Source organism: Lissotriton vulgaris, chromosome 2_1, assembly GCF_964263255.1.
Source record: "Lissotriton vulgaris chromosome 2_1, aLisVul1.2, whole genome shotgun sequence".
Classification (NCBI taxonomy): domain Eukaryota; kingdom Metazoa; phylum Chordata; class Amphibia; order Caudata; family Salamandridae; genus Lissotriton; species Lissotriton vulgaris.
In genome coordinates this window covers 1,001,058,482-1,001,078,483 of record NC_141687.1, presented here as the reverse complement: position 1 = coordinate 1,001,078,483, position 20,002 = coordinate 1,001,058,482, and the positions used below count along the sequence as shown (strand labels likewise).

The window sequence follows — 20,002 nt, the reverse complement described above, 5'->3', positions numbered from 1 at the left end:
AGACTAAGGGGCAGATGTATCATCCGTTTTTTTTGTCGCAAACACTGCCAATCGCAAAAAAAACAGCATTTGCGACAAAAAAATCTGCAAATGCGATGTATCAAAAAATCGCACCGCAAAATTAATGAATCACAAAATTTGCGATTCCTTAATTTTGTGCAAGCATTTAAGGAATCACAAATTGCGATTCCTTAAATGCTATGTATGTAGCATTTAAGCTTTGCGAATTTAGGCTAAGAATTCTTTTCAAAAATCACTTTTTGAAATTTCTAAAGGTGCCAAATGCCCACACATGTAAATTTCAGGGGTGCAGCAGGGTGTCCTTAAAACACCCTTGCATCCTTGAAATTATTCTCAATTTACGATTAGAAAATTGCGATTTGCAAATTGAGAATAACTTTCCATTCATTCCTATGGGCCTCCTGGCCCATAGAAATGAATGGGAAATGATTCCTTAATTGCGATTAGGAATTTGCTAATCGCAATTAAGGAATTCTAAGAAATCGCAAAACAATAGCGAATTTCTAGATACATACCATTTAGCAATTCTCAAATATTGATTCGCAAAAAATCGTTATTTGAGAATCGCTAAAGGATATCTTGATACATCTGGCCCTAGTACCCTAGCCATTTAGAAATGTTTTTAGTAACTTCTGATTATTAACCTACATCTGATTCATAATGAATCATTCAAGTGTGTATCCTTGACTACCTTTTATGATTATGAATCCTTCATTTATAATCAGATCCATTTACAACCCATCCCTTCTGGTGCATCTGTACTGGCATAGAGATACAATTGGATGAGAGGCTGGCAGACAAAGGGTCCAATTTATTTCTAGGCGGACGGGTTACTCCGTCACAACGGTGAAGGATATCCCATCCGCTGAAATTTAAATCTCATGAAATCCTATTGTTACTATTGTGACTGTTGTGATGGTGTAACCATTCCGCCAAGATATAACCAGGCCCAAAGTTTAACTAAAATATATTTGCCATAGTTAACAGGTTTTGGCTCTATTAGTCCGAGCTCTTGGCTTTGCCAATGGTGTTTAAAAATCACTTGCATATTTTTTTACGGCTCACTTTTTCAAGTTGAACATATTTTTGATCAAACTTCAGGGATCTGGCTACCAAGGTTTTCAAGAACAGCATCTAAGCTCTGCTGCTTCACATTAAATGTAAACAGTGTGTTTTTTTCCAGATTTTTTCACCTTTGGTCATGTTCTAAAAATCTAATGATTAGAGGCAGTCTTGAAAGACAAGGCACCATTTATCATTTCCATGACTTGGAGCCCCTCATCAATTATCCCCAAAGAAGCATCTGTGACTATGCCAGTTTGGGGGCGGCTCCAGGAGCTGGTCTCCTATAGTTGCTCCTGAGTAAAGGAGGGAAAGGATCTGTTTTATACCAGTGGGTGCTGATCAGTGTGAATACAGGGAATATAGATTAATTACATTCAGAAACAGGTAATATGGTCACTTACTGGCCAAGAGAACTCTTGAAGAAGGCATCACTGTGGGATACTTTACAGAGTTGCTGGACACATAATTATGGCCAGATGTGGTATTCAGTTTTACCCCATTATGTTCTCTCAAGGTTTTTAGCTAGTTGTAGGCTTGAAGGAGGCACCGTAGAAGGCATCACCTTGGTCCTTCTAAATACATTTATATTCTTCTACAGACCTACATAATTATACTTTACCATTCTAATCCTCAAGAGTCATAATCAGTTATTTTAGTCTGCAGAAGTAAATCTTGCCTTTTACAGAATAGTCAAACCCATTCTTTTTAGTCTCTTTTTCATCACCTACTGAATGTGCCCAGCTTGAGGTCAAGCAGCATGAGGCGCAATACTGACATCATTGGACTTAGCAAATTATATATTTGAATTCACATAAAACAGAAGGCACACTGAATGTTAAATCTTATCCTGGTTTGGACATTTTCAAGTCATGTTTTCTGTCAAATGCTTTCCTATTCACAAAGCCATTTATGAGTATGGGAATAATAGTACATGAGAACTCTTTTATGTAGCCTTTCATGCCTTTGTGATTTGGCGCAGAATGACCAGCTCTTTATTGGTAAACTTCCAAAGAGGACACAGTCCTTTCTAGTTGCACTAATTGTATGTGAATATTTCCTGAATATTCCCATTCTATACTCTTTTTAGGTGTTTGTGGACCAACTCAGAAGGATATTTAGGTGTACAAAAAAGACTACTACAGGAGTACTAATAAAGGAGTATTATTTTACACACCTCAAAATGCCTTTATGAATGGGTTTGACAAAGATTAGTTGGTGCATGCACCTGGCATACCTCTGCATACAAAAATAATTTCCTCTATGAAGACGTAAAAATGTATAACTTTGACAAAACAATGATTTTAGTGTATAAGACAGAACTTGAGATAAGTGATATGCATATGTTATGTTGTTCCATCTTCCTGAAAGTAAAGAAACAACGTAATTGTGTAACATAAATTGAGTAACATTTACATTTTCATTCACACCACTTAAAATGATAGAGCTGCAGTATGAAGCACTATCTAAAAAAATATGAAAATTATTATAAGGATAATGATAATGATAATCATAATAATAATAATTATTATTATTATTACTTATAAGTAATAGTAGTAGTAGCAGTAATGGGAGAAGGAGTAGTATGAGTATTATTATTAGTTAGTATTATGCCAGGCACATATATCACCTCAATTGTTTTTATCAAATTAACATAAATCTAGAGCGCAGTACTTGTTTTGAAGCCTTAGGCTGAGCTTTCCTCTACACTGGTTGATAACAAAATGCAAGCTAACAACATTTTAACTGTGAGTGAGAGCAATCACTCAATGCACATGTACATAACATAAGGTGGCCCAGTGACTCTTTTCGTTAACACTGAGCTGCTTAGAATAGTTTTCAGCTCTTTGTTTATGAGTTGCGTTGTCTGCACTTCATTGAGTTAGACCCTGATTTCAAGCGGGTCATTAAATTGTGATCCCTGTTTGTGTAGGGATCAGAATTGTGATATCTGTGGATATTACTAAGACGGTCAATATTCCAGTGGTGAATTTCAACAGGTAAAATTGAACAAAATTTAGCAGGTAAAACAATGCAGTATGTTTTGTTGCATGCAGAATTTGATGCCCAAAATAACACATTTTGAATGTTATTTCTTTTTTCCATACGCAAAACATTGGTTTAGTACTATTTCATGTACCCCACAAATACCACACTCTGTGTTGTTGGAAGTTACAGAATGCATCAAATACCTCAATCTTAAAATATATGCTGCAGACAGCACAGTTTAAATGAAAACAGGTGCATGGCATTTTAAGCACCTTTAAACAGGTTTAGAATGGTATCTTGGCACCCTACATTAATATTAACTACACATTCTTAGAAATAATATTGCACATCAGAACACCACATCCATTTATAAATGTTAAGCATGTATCATTCCAACTGGAAATCTAAATATTCTTTTTCAAGATGATGAAACATAGAATATTGAACATGTACATACATAGAAATACTTTTAGCACTTAAAACTTGGTTTTTTTTGCAGAAGATTATGAAACAGAGTACTGAAATAGAGTGAAAAAGGCATATTAACCAGTAAAGGGAGGCCCATCGACAGAACATCCTTAAAGGACAAACATTTGTTTTAGAAATCAGAAGACAGTGCTAGTGTACGGCATAACTGTATATTGCTTTAGAGTGCAGTTTCACAAATGAGGAAAACGTTTACCTGGATAAAGACACCTTAATTGTGATCTCTATGAATACATGTTTAATGCAGGACATTTTAATAAATCCATAATGATGTCATGTATATTTGAAATTACTTACCACCTGTAGCAAGGCGAGATATCCAAATCCTACATTATCAAAGTTCACTTTGACATTTTTCCATCGAGCTGATTTATTCTGGTGCATAAGTTCTTCACATTCAGTTTTATTGTTGACTTCATCTAGTAGCATCATTTCACCCGTCGTGGTGTTCACACAGTGATAGTACTTGCCAGAAAACATGTTTACTCCCATGATACTGAAAATTAGCCAAAATATAAGACACACCAGAAGAACGTTCATAATGGATGGGATTGCTCCTACAAGGGCATTCACAACCACCTAAGGCAAAAGATGGCAGAAAAGAAGTATATAAGAAAAGAAACAATGCAAGTTATAACCATTCTTCAACACCAAAACTAGTTACACTAAATGTAGGTGGACAAAGTATCACAATCTACCCACTTAAAGAGTTGAAGCAAAGCACAGATGAAATGAAGGAGCACAAATAATGAGATGACTAAAATATCTAGATGGAAAATAAGATGAAGATGCAAAGGAAAAGAAAAAAGAAAAACCTGGTATATGTAGTCAGACTGTACAATGTGTGGACTATAAAAAAGAGATACCTGTTAATTTATAAATATAAATAAAAGCAATTGAAAAACTGTAGGGCACAATCTGCAAAGAATGGTTCATGACTGAGGATTGACTGATCAAAGATGGCTGCCAAGAAAAGAGAAAATACAGATGAATTCTTATGTTTGAGTTCAGCTATAAGAATTAACACTTTTTTAAAATAACGTAATTAGACGTTACTGTTATGTTCATTGCTATCATCTTGCACATTGGAGCTACACAGAATCACTACAGGAGCTCATTGAGCAAGAAATATTTCTCTATTATTCCCCTTATCTGTGAAGAATATAGCCTATTGTGTTTCATTTAGTGTGCTTCGTAGTCATTTTCAAATCTCAGAATTTAAAATATTGATGCCTAGACATCTCAATTTGATCAACTAGTTCATGCTTTATAAGAAACTAAAAACCACCACAAAAAGTGACAATACTAATAAACATTCATTCATCCTTTCATACAAAGATCAGAAAACCTAATCAATCTGATCTGAAAAATTATTTTTTATTTTATTCGCTTTCAGTTAATTTTGTTAATTTTGGATTGATTTTATGAATAAAATATAAATTTCTTGGGCATAAACTATTTTTTAAAATATTTAAACATACTCAGAGAAAATAAGACAAATAAACAAAAAAATAAATGCCACAATATATTGTCAATATACAAACATATCACATTACATTACAATAACATATACCACATATGTTGCTCAGGTTGTGAGCAGTATATAGCTTAATTGTGTTTTAACTTGTTTTCGAAGTAATAACCAAATGGTGACTCTACTGTTCTCACTTCATTTGTCATATACAAATAAGGAACACAGAGGTTTTGTGAGCATGAGTTGTATTGAATCGACATGAACCTACTTAGATTTCTTGACTGGTTCACCTGAGGACACAGAGCCCTTTGAGAACTGAGAATTAAAAAAATAATCTCCAGTTTAAATACTGAATACTAATCACATTCATTCCATCTCCACCCATAAACCAACCATCATGGAAAACAACAGTAATTGCTCCCACAAGGGAGTTAGGTCAACTCCGAAGAACTATAGACCTATCTCACTGATAGACTCGACTGCTAAGGTAATAGGACGTCTTCTTTTAAATAGGTTGGAAAATGGGCCTTGGATAAGTATATTATAATCCCGTGTCAGTTTGGTTTAGAAGAGGGAAAGGCGTTGTGGATCAGTGTCTGAATCTGAGTCTAATTATAGCAAAGTATGCAGTAGCTAAAAAAAAGGCCACCTCTACCTTGCCTTCATGGATCTGTCCGCAGCAATTGACTGTGTGGCACAGTCTAGGCTGTGGCAGATCATGGGGGCAATGAGGATTGACCTGAATATTATTAACATAATTTGAGACTTATATTCAGGAGCTTCTGCCTGTGTCCGATATGGAAAGGGCGGTGAATGTACCAGACATTTTAAAATCATGAGAGGTGTTAGGCAGGGGTGCGTTCTCACCCCCTTCCTATTCGCACTTTACACCAATAACGTAGATGCTGCTCTGACGGGGTCCAGTCCAGATGTCCCTTATATAAACTGCAAGCCAATACCAATACTACTATATGCGGATGACACAGTGCTTTTAGGACCTACGAGTAATGCACTGCGTCATTTAGTGTTGGATTATAAGCAATACATGAACTCTCTAGATATGAAAGGTAATTATCCCAAGTCCTTTATCCTTGTTTTCGGGCATAAACTGCTGAAACACCCCCAAATTAACACTGAAGGGGGGAAATTGGGAGTCGTTGACTCTTTTAATTATCTAGGGATCATGTTTGATAGACAAATTAATTGGCAAACATGATTGCAAATAGAGTGATCCAAATGGAAAAGAATATTGGGGCTTTAACTAGATTTACAAAAATAAAACAGCTTAAAACCTCTAGATGTAATAATAACAGTGTATGAAGGAAAGACGGTATCTGCTGCTACTTATAGAGCGGCCGTCTGGGGAGTCAGTGAATGTACAAAACTCCAATCTACTGAAGATCAATTTTTTTTTAAGTATTGCGGCAATTTTAAATGCCATATGGAAATGACGTGATATGGTGAAGGTACCTTCAAGGGATTTTAGTAAACACAAGAATTTTAAAATAACTTAGAGAATGAAATTGTGTGGGCTTAGTAATTTCAACCCACTAGTGCTGGTTATGCAACAACAGAAATTCCATGTATTCAAAAACTGTCACATGTTAGTAATCAGTGGAAGTAGAGAGCAAAGAGCGGGTGTATATAGACAAAAAGTATTTAATCTTTTTTGAATCAAGTTAAAATATTGGGTACAAGATGAGCAGCAATAACGTAGAAGGGTAAATACATTAATTTACACAGTCCTTACTACATCAATTGCTAAAGCTTTTCTACCTATCACAAAATTAATTGAGCATTCAATGGTAGATAAAGCCACAGTCGACGTTTCGGTCTCTATTCTTTCATGTAGGAGACCATCCTCAGGACATGGATTTCATATCTTGAGTACCCTTACACATTAGAAGGTATAGCGACGCCTTCTTGCCAATATTTCTCGGTGAGGTAGTCTACTGCTGAAATATACTGCTGAAGCATCCATAACGTACCCAATATTTTAACTTGATTCAAAAAAGATTAAATACTTTTTGTCTATATACACCCGCTCTTTGCTCTCTCCTTCTACTGATTACCAACAGGTGACAGTTTTTGAATACATGGAATTTCTGTTGTTGCATAACCAGAACTAGTGGGTTGAAATTACTAAGCCCACACAATTTCATTCTCTAAGTTATTTTAAAATTCTTTTGTTTACTAAAATCCCTTGAAGGTACCGTCACCATATCATACTATATGCCCAAACCCTCAAGGGTAAACTGGGTTGCCCACTATCAATCCTTATATGGAAATGACAGCCCCTTACATTTCTGATAAAATTTCTCTGGTGCCAATATGATTGTGGCATTCAATATGGCGAAAGGAGACTCTCACACTGATGAGAGATATTATAAATGATGTCTTGAAATTGGAGGGGGTGGGTAATATAAACTGGTTACGGTATGTTGAATCTGATTTAAAAGCTAATGTGTTACCTCACCTGTTTTTAGACCCTATAAGTTGCTGTTCTGTTTCCAAGAATGATCTGAAAGCTCAGCTACTATCTAATATACAGACTGGAAAATGTCAAGCTGCCAACAGTTAAAATATGTCTAACAGTACTGAGTATCTCCCAAATGGAAAAAAAATCAACTTACCTAACTTTTGTTACTAACCTACAGCATAGGAATATCCTGGTGAGATTCGATTTAAATTGTATTCCTTTGATGTTGGGTATTCCTCGCAATGTCTATGTTGCTGCTGACCTCCCATTGTGTACTTGTGACAACCAGTCAATACAGAATGACATGCATTTTTTGCTTTTTTGTAAACATTATCGTAATGAAAGGAAAAGGTTTATTATCCCCAATATGCGTAAAATCAATTTTAAACAATGTCGTGTGGCCTTTTACTATTTGCAGTTATTGTCCGACCCCTTTACCTGTTTATCTGTGGCATCCTTTCTTTTAACTGCTCTAAAAAAGAGACGCTCAGACTGCTGAATCAATCTATTGCAATGTGCCCTTAATCAAATATGAACTTTTACTATATTTTTGTAATTTGTATAACTATTGTATTTTAAAATTTATTGTACTCCTATGATATGGAATGTTTTGATCTCTTATTTTTTCTTTATTATATGTAGCAGACTTTTATGCATTCATTATGTTGGCGAAATAAAGTTATTCTGTCTGACTGACTGACAACCAATCCAATTCACTGACTTCTGTCTCTTTGTGAAAAGCTTCAATCTCCTTGTTTTAATTTATTGTTTACCATCAAGTGACAGTTGCCACACAAGGCAGTACTATAAAGCAATGTCATCTTCAGTAAAAGGAATAAAGTGTATAGATTGTAGTAAAGCTTACTTGTGAATAAAAAATCACAACTTCTGACTCGCCTTTTCTTGTTGTGAACTCGATCATAAATTTTCAATCTGGTGAGGAACCCAAAAGAAGGAGTATTTTACATTTGACATGCCTTTTTCTCCTATATAGACCTTGTGGCTATAAAATTGTCCCTACGTCCGAAGGAAATTTACTAATAGCCTGTTTAGGCACAAACAGGGATCATGAAAATGAGCTACAAGCTGTGAAGCCCAGGAATGATTGTTTGGCCAAGGGCGTTTTCATGGGGGTTGCCTGCAACTGCTGAACCCGTCCAGAAATGCGTGACCATTATAAAAACATTTCGATAAAATTACGTTCTAATGCTCCGTTTTGACAATTGTTTATGATTTGCAATGCATGATGCGTGTTTTTTGGAATTTCGGCAATGAACTTGCTTGTGCGCGCAACTTAAACTTCACATGTTTTTCAAGATAAGTTGTATCACATCTTTCAAGGACCAAATTTTGAATACGATACTTTGTTGCCATATGCTGATATAGTGAATTTTTAATAATACCTCAAGAAGCGGCTTCCAGTATCCTGAATGTAACAGCTAAAGTTCTTCAACAATAATCAATTGTTATACACATGCCATTTAAGTATTGAGCACCTGCCCCCTTTTGACTTAACTTTCATTCACAATGAGATGGTGCATTTTGTGAACACATATTGCTGATTGGGCATCTCTGCCACACAGTGTCAAAAATACATATCAGCAATCCAAATCGATTTCCATCTCCAAGAAATTCTGGAGCTACACGTAAAAATCATAAGCAGAAATTAAATTCCATACTCTTGGAAAGTCTGAGGCATTGTTTCCTTTCAAACCCACTCCTTCCCCACATTCATTGTTCCATCTTCACCATTTATTGCGGATCTAGTCTGTGTGACTCAATTTAGCATAAAATAAACATTCACGTTTAAAAAAAAATTTTTTATTTTTGTTTCTCTAGTCTTCACGATACATATACCAGAAGCATTCTTTGCACTGAAACAAGCGAGAAACAACCTTTACAACGCAACTTTTACACCGCACTACCATTACAACAAAACTTTTACAACGCAACATCCATTACAACGCATGCATTTACAACGCCACCATTACAACGCATGATACTACAACGCACACCACTACAACGCATGCCATTACAACGCAGTCATTACAACGCATACCATTACAACGCATTGCATTACAACACATAGTACCCTTACACTATCCAACACTTACCCTACTGTTGAATAGTAATTTTTACCCCTACACTATCCAACACTTACCCTACTGTTTCACCACCTGGAGTTAGAATAGTAATTTTTACCCCTACACTATCCAACACTTACCCTACTGTTGCACCCCCTGGAGTTAGAATAGTAATTTTAACCCCTACACTATCCAACACTTACCTTACATGCAATGTAATGTTATGCGTTGTAATGGTATGCATTGTAAAGGTAGTATGCGTTGTAGTGGAATGCGTTGTAAAGGTAGTTTTAAAGAATTCGTTGTAATGGCATGCTTTGTAATGGTATGCGTTGTAATGGATGTTGCGGTGTAAAAATTGCGTTGTAAAGGTAGGCGTTGTAAAAGTATGCGTTGTAACGTCATACATCCGAAACAAGCAGGAAAGCGGAATAGATAATGGCTATCAATAAAGCTGCCGTGTCTCAAACTCACTCCTTCCTGACACTCATTGTTCCATCTTTACAGATCCAGTCTTTGTAACCCAATTTTACATAAAATAAACATTCACATTTGTATTGTTAAGATTCTGAAAAAAGTTTTTTCTAGCCTTCGATATACCGGCCAGAAGCATTCTTTGCTATCAATAAAGCTGCTGTTTTTCAAAATACTTTACCCCGGAATTTGTCCTGGATTTAAACAGGCCCCCCAGTACTGGTTCTTACTGGGAATTTGAAATATTTGAAAGCACGACCGTCACGGACCAAGAAAAACTATACAAGTAAGTTTCTTGAAAAGCAGAATTCAAGCCGTTGCCTCTCAGCAATTTTCCGTGCAATAGCTTACGCGTAGCCAAACGTGTTTATCTTGGATTTCCTTTTGGGGCACTAACATCTGAACAACTTTAGCTGTTACATTCGGGATACTGAAAGCCGCTTCTTGCGGATTTATTAAAAATGCATTATACCAGCATAGGGCAACAAAGTATAATTTTCAAAATTTGCTCCATGAACGATGTGATACAACTTATCTTGAAAAATATGTGAACTTTAACTCGCGTGCACAAGCAAGTTCATTGCTGCAATTCCCAAACAGACATATTATGCAATGCGATTCATAGACAATTGTCAAAACAGAGCATTAGAACTTCATGTTTTTGCACAGTTTTATAACGGTCACGTATTGCTGGACACAGGCTCAGAAGTTGCAGGCAACCCCCATGAAAACGCCCTTGGCCAAACAAACATTCCTGGGCTTCACAGCTTGTAGCTCATTTCATGATCCCTGTTTGTGCCTAAACAGGCTGTCAGTAAATTTCCTCCAGACATAGGGACAATTTAATAGGTCTATATAGAAGAAAATGGCATGACAAATGTTAAATACCCCTTCTTTTGGTATCCTCACCAGATTGAAAATTTATGATCAAAGAAAAGGCGAGTCAGAAGTCGTGATTTTCTATACACAAGTAAGCTTTACTAAAATCTATGCACTTTATCCCTTTTACTGAAGATGACATGACGTACCAGCCTAAACAATTCTTTTTTGACATTGCTTTATAGTGTTGCCCTGTGTGGCAACTGTCACTGGATGGTGAAGAATGAATTAAAACAAGGAGATTGAAACTTTTCACAAAGAGTCAGAGGTAAATGTATTGGGTTGGTTGTTGTATGAGTGAGATGGAATGAATGTGATTAGTATTCAGTATTTAAACTGAAGCATTCTTTTCTTTTTACATTTTCAGCTCTCCAAGTGTTCTGTGCCCAGAGGAGAACCCGTCAAGAAATCTAAGTGGGTTCAACAGTTCTTTGTTGAACAAATCGGTGTTCATGTGGATGCAATATCACTCGTGCTCACAAAACATCTGTGTTCCTTTTTTGTATATGACAAATCAAGCGAGCACAATAGGGTCACCATTTAGTTATTACCTCTAAAACGAGTTAAAACACAATTAAGTTATATACTGCTCAGAGGTATTGGTTGTTTATGCAACTGTTGGTAAAGAATTTGTATCGAACCTGAGCTATATATGTGGTATATTATATTGTAATATAATGTGATATGTTTGTATATTGACAATATATTGTGTGATTTAATTTTTTGTTTATTTGTCATGTTGTGGTCTCAGTGTATGTTTAAATATTAAAAAAATGGTTTATGCTCACAAAAAAATCTTTTTTTCCATAAAAAACAATCCAAAATGAACAAAATTGACTAAAAGCAAATAAAATAAAAAAGAGTTTTTCCGATCAGATTGGTTAGGTTTTTTGATCTTTCTATGAAAGGATGAATGAATGATCAGTATTGGCACTTTTTGTGGTGGTTTCTAGCTAAGTGGCCCGGCCTTACTGTTTAAGGGCCAAACCCTTTTGTGATTTGCTTATAGGAAACTAAGACACCATTCTCCTTCAAGTAACCACACACACACTTTGCTATTTTAATAAAGGGATCTGCTTTCAAATGGAGCCGCAATGTCACAATGCCTATCTCCATAACAAATTAGCTTGTTAAAATTATGGTAAAACTTAAGGCTAAGTGATATAGTGTATTGGTTCCACAAAGATCCACTGAAAGTGTGTATGATTCTTCTCAAGGCGCATACATTTTCAGAAGAGTGACCATTGCAAAGGGTATAATCAGGGTACTAATTAGTGCTTCTCTATGCTACAAAGGACTGAGAAACGGCAGTGGAGTTTTCTTTTTGTAGGGTCTTTTTATTTGATCCCTTTGCCTTACACTTAAGTGGCAATATTAAGGCGGGAGGTTGGTGTGACTCACAAGTGAGTGGCTATAAATGAGTGGGATGTTATTGTTTATTGGCCAACATATGCAAATATTTCAGGGTCACCCTGTACTGTGCTAGTGAGGGAGTGCAGAACACCTTTTTGACAGGGCATGAGGTATTTAGGAAGATTCCTTAATATGCTGTTAGGGTAATTTCTGCTTTATGTGTTTGGACAATTAAGAGTCTGCATGGCAGGAATAAGCAATATAGTTATTTGAGCATTAGCACCAGCACCTGCCGTCATTGTTTAAGGGGGGCTTTAAGCTATTTTTCTTGACCTCTATTTCTGCCTCAACTTCAAATAAATCAGAGGATAGGAGGAAACTGCAAGAAAACTCACTTTTAGTTCACTGTCTACATACTGAGTATCTGTCATTGGCAGACATTTGGTCCAATGAAACCTTTTGCCTTTAAGTATGATTTCTTTTACAATGAGCTCCCATCTTATGTGGAAGAAGTGCCAAGACACAACGTACATCTTTGACCCACTGGGCTCAATTGTTCTCTGTTTGAGATACGTTGCTCAAAGGCAACATTCTTGATCAGCACCAGCCCACATCTCTGGCACGCAATGATCAAGTGCTGTTTGATTTTCTTGAGACCTATCTGCCTCTGAAAATCCTTTTTCTGAAGTTTTAACTTTCACATCAAGTGACATTGCCATAACTAACTTATATGTTATGTGTTTGCCCGCTGACATTCATTAAGTTAGCTGGATGATATTTTATATGTTTTATTTTTACTAGACTCTCCTTCAGTTTTGTAATATTCCTCTATTACATTTTTGTTTTCATTGAATTTTGATTTGCAGCTTTATCTTTCTTATGTCTTAAAGTATTCTTGTTATTGCCTATTCTAAAATCCCTCTGAGAAAGACGGTCATTTGTTGGGTCTGCATTACCTGAAGCTGAGAAAATAAAGGCATGTGTTAGGCTTTGTTTTGCTTATATGAGGTCCCCTGATTAGGATGTTGTGGGCATGTTGTCATAGATTTCTTAAATCCTTACCATCCTTCCACATGTTGTTCTATCAAATGCGTAAACTGACAGAAGGGATAGTGATAGTGGAAGGAAATTGCATTGATGGCAGATAATTATTTGTAAGGATGTTTGGAGGTAAAAACATGCAATTACTGTTTTGCTCTCGGAAAGCAGGAAAGGAGTGAGGGCAACTGTACAAAAAACTGTATTTTTCAAATGTTCTCACTTCATTAGTTAACTAAATCAAATGATAAAATGTCCTTCGGGAAGCTGAGTTGTAAAGGATATGTGATTAGAAAAACTATGAAATTTACATGAAGCAATTGCTCCTGTTGAAGATAATTACTATTTATATTTAATTTATATAGCCTGTCCAGTAGATGCTCAGGGCTATTATGTCAACTGCTAAGCACAGCTAATTTTGGGGAATGCGTAGGAGTTAATATCTGATGATGTCTACAACGGACATGTGCTTGGCAAGCTATGAGAAAAGAAAAGAAACCAGCCTGCAACCTCTTCTGAAATAACATTTAAAAGTCCCTCAAAGACAAAGAGACAATAAAATGCTAAGATTATTTTACCAACTGGATTTTCATGGCAGTACATTTGGAACCTGTGTTTCCCTGTCCAGTAATTATAAGTGAGGGATGCATAGGCCAGATCTGATAGGGCCAGCGGGGAACCCCACCACTAACTAGTAATCAACCCCAAAATGTGAGGATGCCAGAGAAAGGTTCTCACATGATTAGTCAGCATTTAGAATATTTCAAACAACTGATAAACACGTTGACAATGTAATTTGTATTTGTCAGTTGCCGTTCTCTATAATCTGCTTGCATTGCTATAGCCAGTGGGACCATATCTTACTATTTGCATCACTCCATGCAGTTTTGTGCTTATCCTTATGACTGGCTATGGCACTGGTCTATAGTTTTTATGCTACCTGCTAAGGTCAGATAATTCATCTTAAGTGATTTTCGTGAATTAATTACACACTAATTTGCAGCTAAATATAGTATTGCTGGAGAATATGAAGTATCTCAGAATTTTATTGATGCTTCTGATATCCACAGTCTGAAATGAATAATGTATATTCACAAAAAGATTTATATTCTTGCTGATAGTTTTTCAATGTGTGCCATTACATTTAATTTTAGTAATGTTTTTATTCATACAGAAATATGTTATATTAAAGTTACATAAATGAAGCAACCATACTTGCAGTAACACATCAGGCAGCATTTTACATGGTAATTGTTGTTGGCAAGCTCTATAAATGTTTGTTTCATCTAGTATGAACTAAACCTATGGATCTACAGAGGTTAAGTGTAATATAAATACAATTTGACTGTATCCTAATGAGTTCAAATATCCCTTCCCCTCCTGGTTTGCGTGTGAATTTCTTCATACACCTTGAAATATATATTGACCACTTAAGGGTAACACTGCTTAAATGAATTCATAAAAGTCTACTACAGGAAGTAGGTTAAATATTGAACTATGTAAGTCATTTGGGCAATGAAAATGAAAAGCACCTAATTATTCACTGCTTCCTATATAGCTATTTGTAGTAAATCCATGCTTCTGAATATTCCACATAAATAGTAAAATGCCAGAAAATATAATCATTAATGTTAACAGAATTAATTTTCTTCCCTTATAAATGCATATATGACTAATTTGACTTAAATACAGTTATTGTTAATTCAAACACTCTAAAGTTTAAAAAGTATAAAACGGTCTAGTCTACAAATATTTTAAATGAGATATTTTGGCTAGGAGCATGGAAATGGATTCATGAATGGATGACAAAGTGAAGTACACCCCGCCCTCCACCACAAACGTAAGTAGGCACATCCCACAAAATAAAATAATAAAATAATTTAGTTGATTGAATAAATAATTAGTAAATATAATGTTTTCAAATCTGGTATCTAATCTGCTCAACCAAGTCTTTAAAAAACACTGTCAGACCCCCACCATTATACAAACAATAATCAAATATATACAAAATAGGTTCCATCTACCAATTTGACATGTAATGTAACATAAAAGATGAACAGCAACAGTGTGTAGTTATTATGAACTGGAAATTTGAAATGCAGGTAAAATTTAAAAGCAGTCAGCCACATATGTGCTCAGAGCATGCAAATTCGAAAATGCAACTTTAAGAGGTGTTTAAAGTTGATGTCTGCTTATTTCCTTGGCTACATAGAAATCAAGCACTATGTGTCATGCTTCAAGTGCTTTTGTACACTAACGCATGCATTAATAATTGGTATTCTCGTTAAATCACTTGCAAAATCAATGCAGACATTTTAGTGCATTCAATTTATCCTGCTGATGAATCACTGATTCTAAAGTGTACCATAAGGAGTACTAAGAAAACTAGACATATCATTTATGCAGTAATTTAAAATTTGGTTTTAATTAAGCAAGCTCCTTATATTTAAAAACATCTTATATTCTTGGAGGTGTTTTAAAAGCCAACAAGACAGATTTCAAAGGCAACCAACCAAAAACTAAATTTGATTGTAGCTTATGCTTGCTCTCTCCTCCAAATTCCTCTAAACATATATTTTCTGAAATATCCGAACCTGTGCATGAAACGCTCACTGAAGTTTAAGGTTTCTTAGCTACAATTGATATGTAGCAGTAATGCTTAATGGCATTGAACAATAGATTGCCAAAACGTAAAATATAGTTATAAAAACATACATGGTTTAAAGGGTGACCTACATCATCTGAGACTGACATACAAGTTACAACACAATGTTTTTCAATTTTTTTATTTTAATGGCCTTATCAAAGGAATTCTATTGTTTCAGAACTGTGACTGATATCAGTCCACTGTACCCTCCAACTGAATATTTCTAAAACACGTGTAAAAAGTACTTCATTTTGTGTTTCTGAGATATTGCAATTATACTTTCTCAAAGCGACAATACACTCCAAAAAATGTTATGTATATATTTCCATTTAATCGAAAGAAAACTAACTGGAATTTGAGGTGTAGTAAACATGTCAAGTGATTAAAGTGTACTAATATGCGACTATGTCTCACAAGCTACAGTTATCCTAGGCAACTGCAGGAGTGTTCATTTTCTAGCAGTGTCATTTCCATGGACCTTGCAAGTACTTTTTCATATGATTGTTTTCTTCCCCCAATTCATTAAACAGGGGGATACATGTGTCAATTCCTCTGTGTGGCTTACAGCATGATTCTAAGCAAATAATTATGTATTCACTTTGCTGTAAAATTGTTGAGTGCCATATGCATGGAGCACACTTTCTGGGAGATAGATTTGTTGCACCAAAATCTGAATGAATATTGTGGTCAATGGAACTGGAAGCAAGCAACTATAAGAATTTTTTGTTGAAGACTCCTGCTGATTGGGATCAGTACAGCAATGGCACCTGCCTAGAGGGTTTTTAAACTGCCAGATGTGACGTGCACATTTTTATTGAATATACCAGTAGAAAAGAGCATAAATAAATTCATGTCTATTGGAAGACAGGAATCTATTGGATTTCAGTTTAGACTGGGCCAACCCTGTGCAAGGGAAGGAAAATATTTGTCCTATGTCATCTTAGTTATCTTACAATGTCATGGAGCTTAAGCAAGTTGCCCCAATTAGAGTGGGTGAAACCTTCCCCTACTCTGCCAGGCAGCTATCTTTCTTGCTGAGCTAGAAATGATTACAATCATGCTATCTAAAGGTGTTTTATGACTGTGATCAAATTCTAGGGTGAAGAGCAAACAACATGAATAATATGAGAGGGGCAAACACATCCTTGAACAATTGCAATAAATCCTTTCTTGTATGTCAGTCACCAGATAAATGAAACAAATTCTATCACATACATCACCGACTTGTAACCTGCAGCCTTCAGGTTATTTTTATGGGCTAAAACAATGTCTTAAAATGGACTATAAATAATTTACTTGTCAATTCGAATATTTATATTTTTAGTAACACACATTACAGTATCTTTATTTGGAATCAGTTCACTTTCACGTTGGTGCTACTAAATGTGTTAGACATTGACAGCATACACATGCATCTAATGACAAAAGGAGATTTCTTCCATGGAAGAAGCTACATTAATCTCAATGAGCAAAGCTGGTATGTGTGATAGCATATGGATATAGGCAATGTGCTGAAGCATCCTACCTCATATCTGTTAATGATAGACAGTAGGTAAGAGGGCATTGCAGCATTTCTGCATGGATTTATCATTCCTTATGCTTACTTCACATGCATGTTTTTAATGCATGCATTATTTCAGGTGCTTTAATTTTGTCTTACCCTCATCCCTTCAAATCGTGACAGGGCTCTTAGAGGTCTCAATGCTCTTAGTGTCCTAAGTGATTTAATGGCACCTAGTTCTGAGTAGCCCATGGCATTAGCTATTAAGCTAACCAAAGAGACCTACACAAAAACAGAAAAGCAATAATTCTAATTTGTCTTCTGAACCTACTATACATACATTTGGATGCATTATTGTATGTGGCAGGGACCTTTGAAGAAACAGAACTGAGGTGCAACCATATCCACTGGCATGAACCACTACACCTAGAAGAAATATGTTAAGAGGGTACAGGTAGAAAAGAAACCATGTAAAAACAACGTGTTGATGAAAACCTGTGGCACAAGCGAGCATAAAAGCCTTACCCTCTCACATATTTTGTCGAAGATCCAGTTGACTTTGAAGGAAAACTAAGCCACACAATTAAAAGGAACCTACAAAAAAGAATATAGGTGAATGTGTACTGTTTGCCAATCTTAGTATTGGCCTTACCCTCATGCCTTCAAATCTTGATAATGCTCGCAGAGGCCTCAGTGCCCTCAAGGTCCTCATGGACTTAATAGCGGCCAGTTGGTCGTACCCGAAGGCCACAGCCAAAAGGGAAATGATAGAAATCTGTTCAGAATTAATGGCAATGTTAATCAACACTTGATGAGCTTAGTCGATCTATAGAAATTGTATGGGCAATCGATTAACTGTTGGAAGTATGCTTTGCAGGCCATGCTCATAAAGTAAGCTTCATGATTAAATGGGGTCTACCTGCTGGAAAGACAGAAAAGACAATCGACTCCGGTAGAAATGACAAATCAACATACAATAGGCAGTAGCTCTCACATATGCTATTCCAGTGGGCAAGATTTGTATAAGTAGTTACAACACAATATTTCATTATATTTTCCCCACAGCATCCCTTTACTAATGGTTCATTCATATAGGTAGTTCACTTTTGTAAACCACACATGAAGAACAGGAAACTGGAGAAGGTGGGTCCTATACCAGCTTTTTTATTTTTGTTGTTCAGACATCTGGAGCTAATGATCGATTTAGTACCTCTGGTTGACATATAAAATATTGACAATAAACAGAATAACTGGACTCTCATTTAATTTTAAAGACAACAAATGTTGGTGAAAGGTCCCGGTGCATGAGATGCATAAGCCCAGCAACCATTACTTTAAAATAAAGATTAGGCAGCAAAGTAAGTGTATTAGCTGTTACAATCACATAAATATTAATCATTCATGACTGGGCTATAGGTTTCAAAGCTATAAATTACTCTTCATCAGACATCTTCTGCCAATACCCACTTGAACATTACACTGGTAAAGTTCCTATCCAAGTTCAGTGAAAAGCTTTTACATCATATATCACATATGATTACTTGAAATCCTTTTAATGGTCAAAATATGTCGATACAACGAATTCGATGGTACATTATTTTACAGCTCTTTATTATATTCATTTGAGTCTAACTGTAATTATACGACAATATACGTTTTAGACTAAGGACCTGGTTACGATCTTGGTGGACGGGTTACTCCGTCACAAAAATGACGGATATCCCGTCTGCCAAAATATAAATACCATTATATCCTATGGGAAATATATGTTGGCGGATAGGATATTCGTCACTGCTGTGACTGAGCAAACCATCTACCAAGATAATAATCAAGTTTTTATGTTGTGTGTATTATTTATGTTTTGCAAAGATTTTACTTAATAGTGCAATTAAAGACCTTTAAGTCATTCAGGCATTAATCATTCATTCATTATTCTTCAAAAGTCATTACTAGTGTGACTGATGGGGAAATTATTTAAAAAACGGACTACCAATATCAAAGTGATTTGTAAAGATGTAACCATGTTACAATGATGTAGCATCATAATCTAAATTGACATAAATAGAATGGATTATGGGTAAAGAGATAGTTCAGTTGTAACATAAAAGGTAAATATCAAGGGAAATATGACTAAGCTGAAAATAATGTTGCATGCATGTGGTTTAAGTATGTTCGTGATTTTTACAGTGCAATAGCTGCAAAGCTCTTGCAATACCTGCAAAGAACATAGATGGTGATGGATTTCTGGAATTGGACAGCTGCTATATAAGAATTGTGACAAAAATAGGTCTGTTTATGGTTGGTTAGTTATGATTGGGAAAGGTTAGTTTGAGTAGGAGATTAGTTGTATTTTTAAATGTGTAAGATATTGAATTGTGCAAAGTATCTAATTGGAAGCCACTGAAGTTGAGGAAGCATGGGCAAAATCTGGTCATGTCACTCAAGTGAGTTAGTAATCTATATATCTTTATATTTGTTTCAGTTATGTCACTGAACATGGAACTATAACATTGTT

General features: G+C 35.6%; 1 protein-coding gene across 1 annotated transcript in view; it reads right to left on the bottom strand.

Moving 5' to 3' along the window:
• LOC147731529 (sodium channel protein type 2 subunit alpha-like) overlaps positions 1–20,002 on the bottom strand; it is an 860,436-nt gene that overhangs the window by 218,123 nt on the left and 622,311 nt on the right. The window contains exons 21-22 of the mRNA XM_086956593.1: positions 17,647–17,769; positions 3,856–4,137 (exon numbers count right to left, since the gene is read on the bottom strand). Of these exons, the coding sequence (XP_086812719.1) occupies positions 3,856–4,137; positions 17,647–17,769 (405 nt within the window). The remainder of the gene's footprint in view (positions 1–3,855; positions 4,138–17,646; positions 17,770–20,002) is intronic.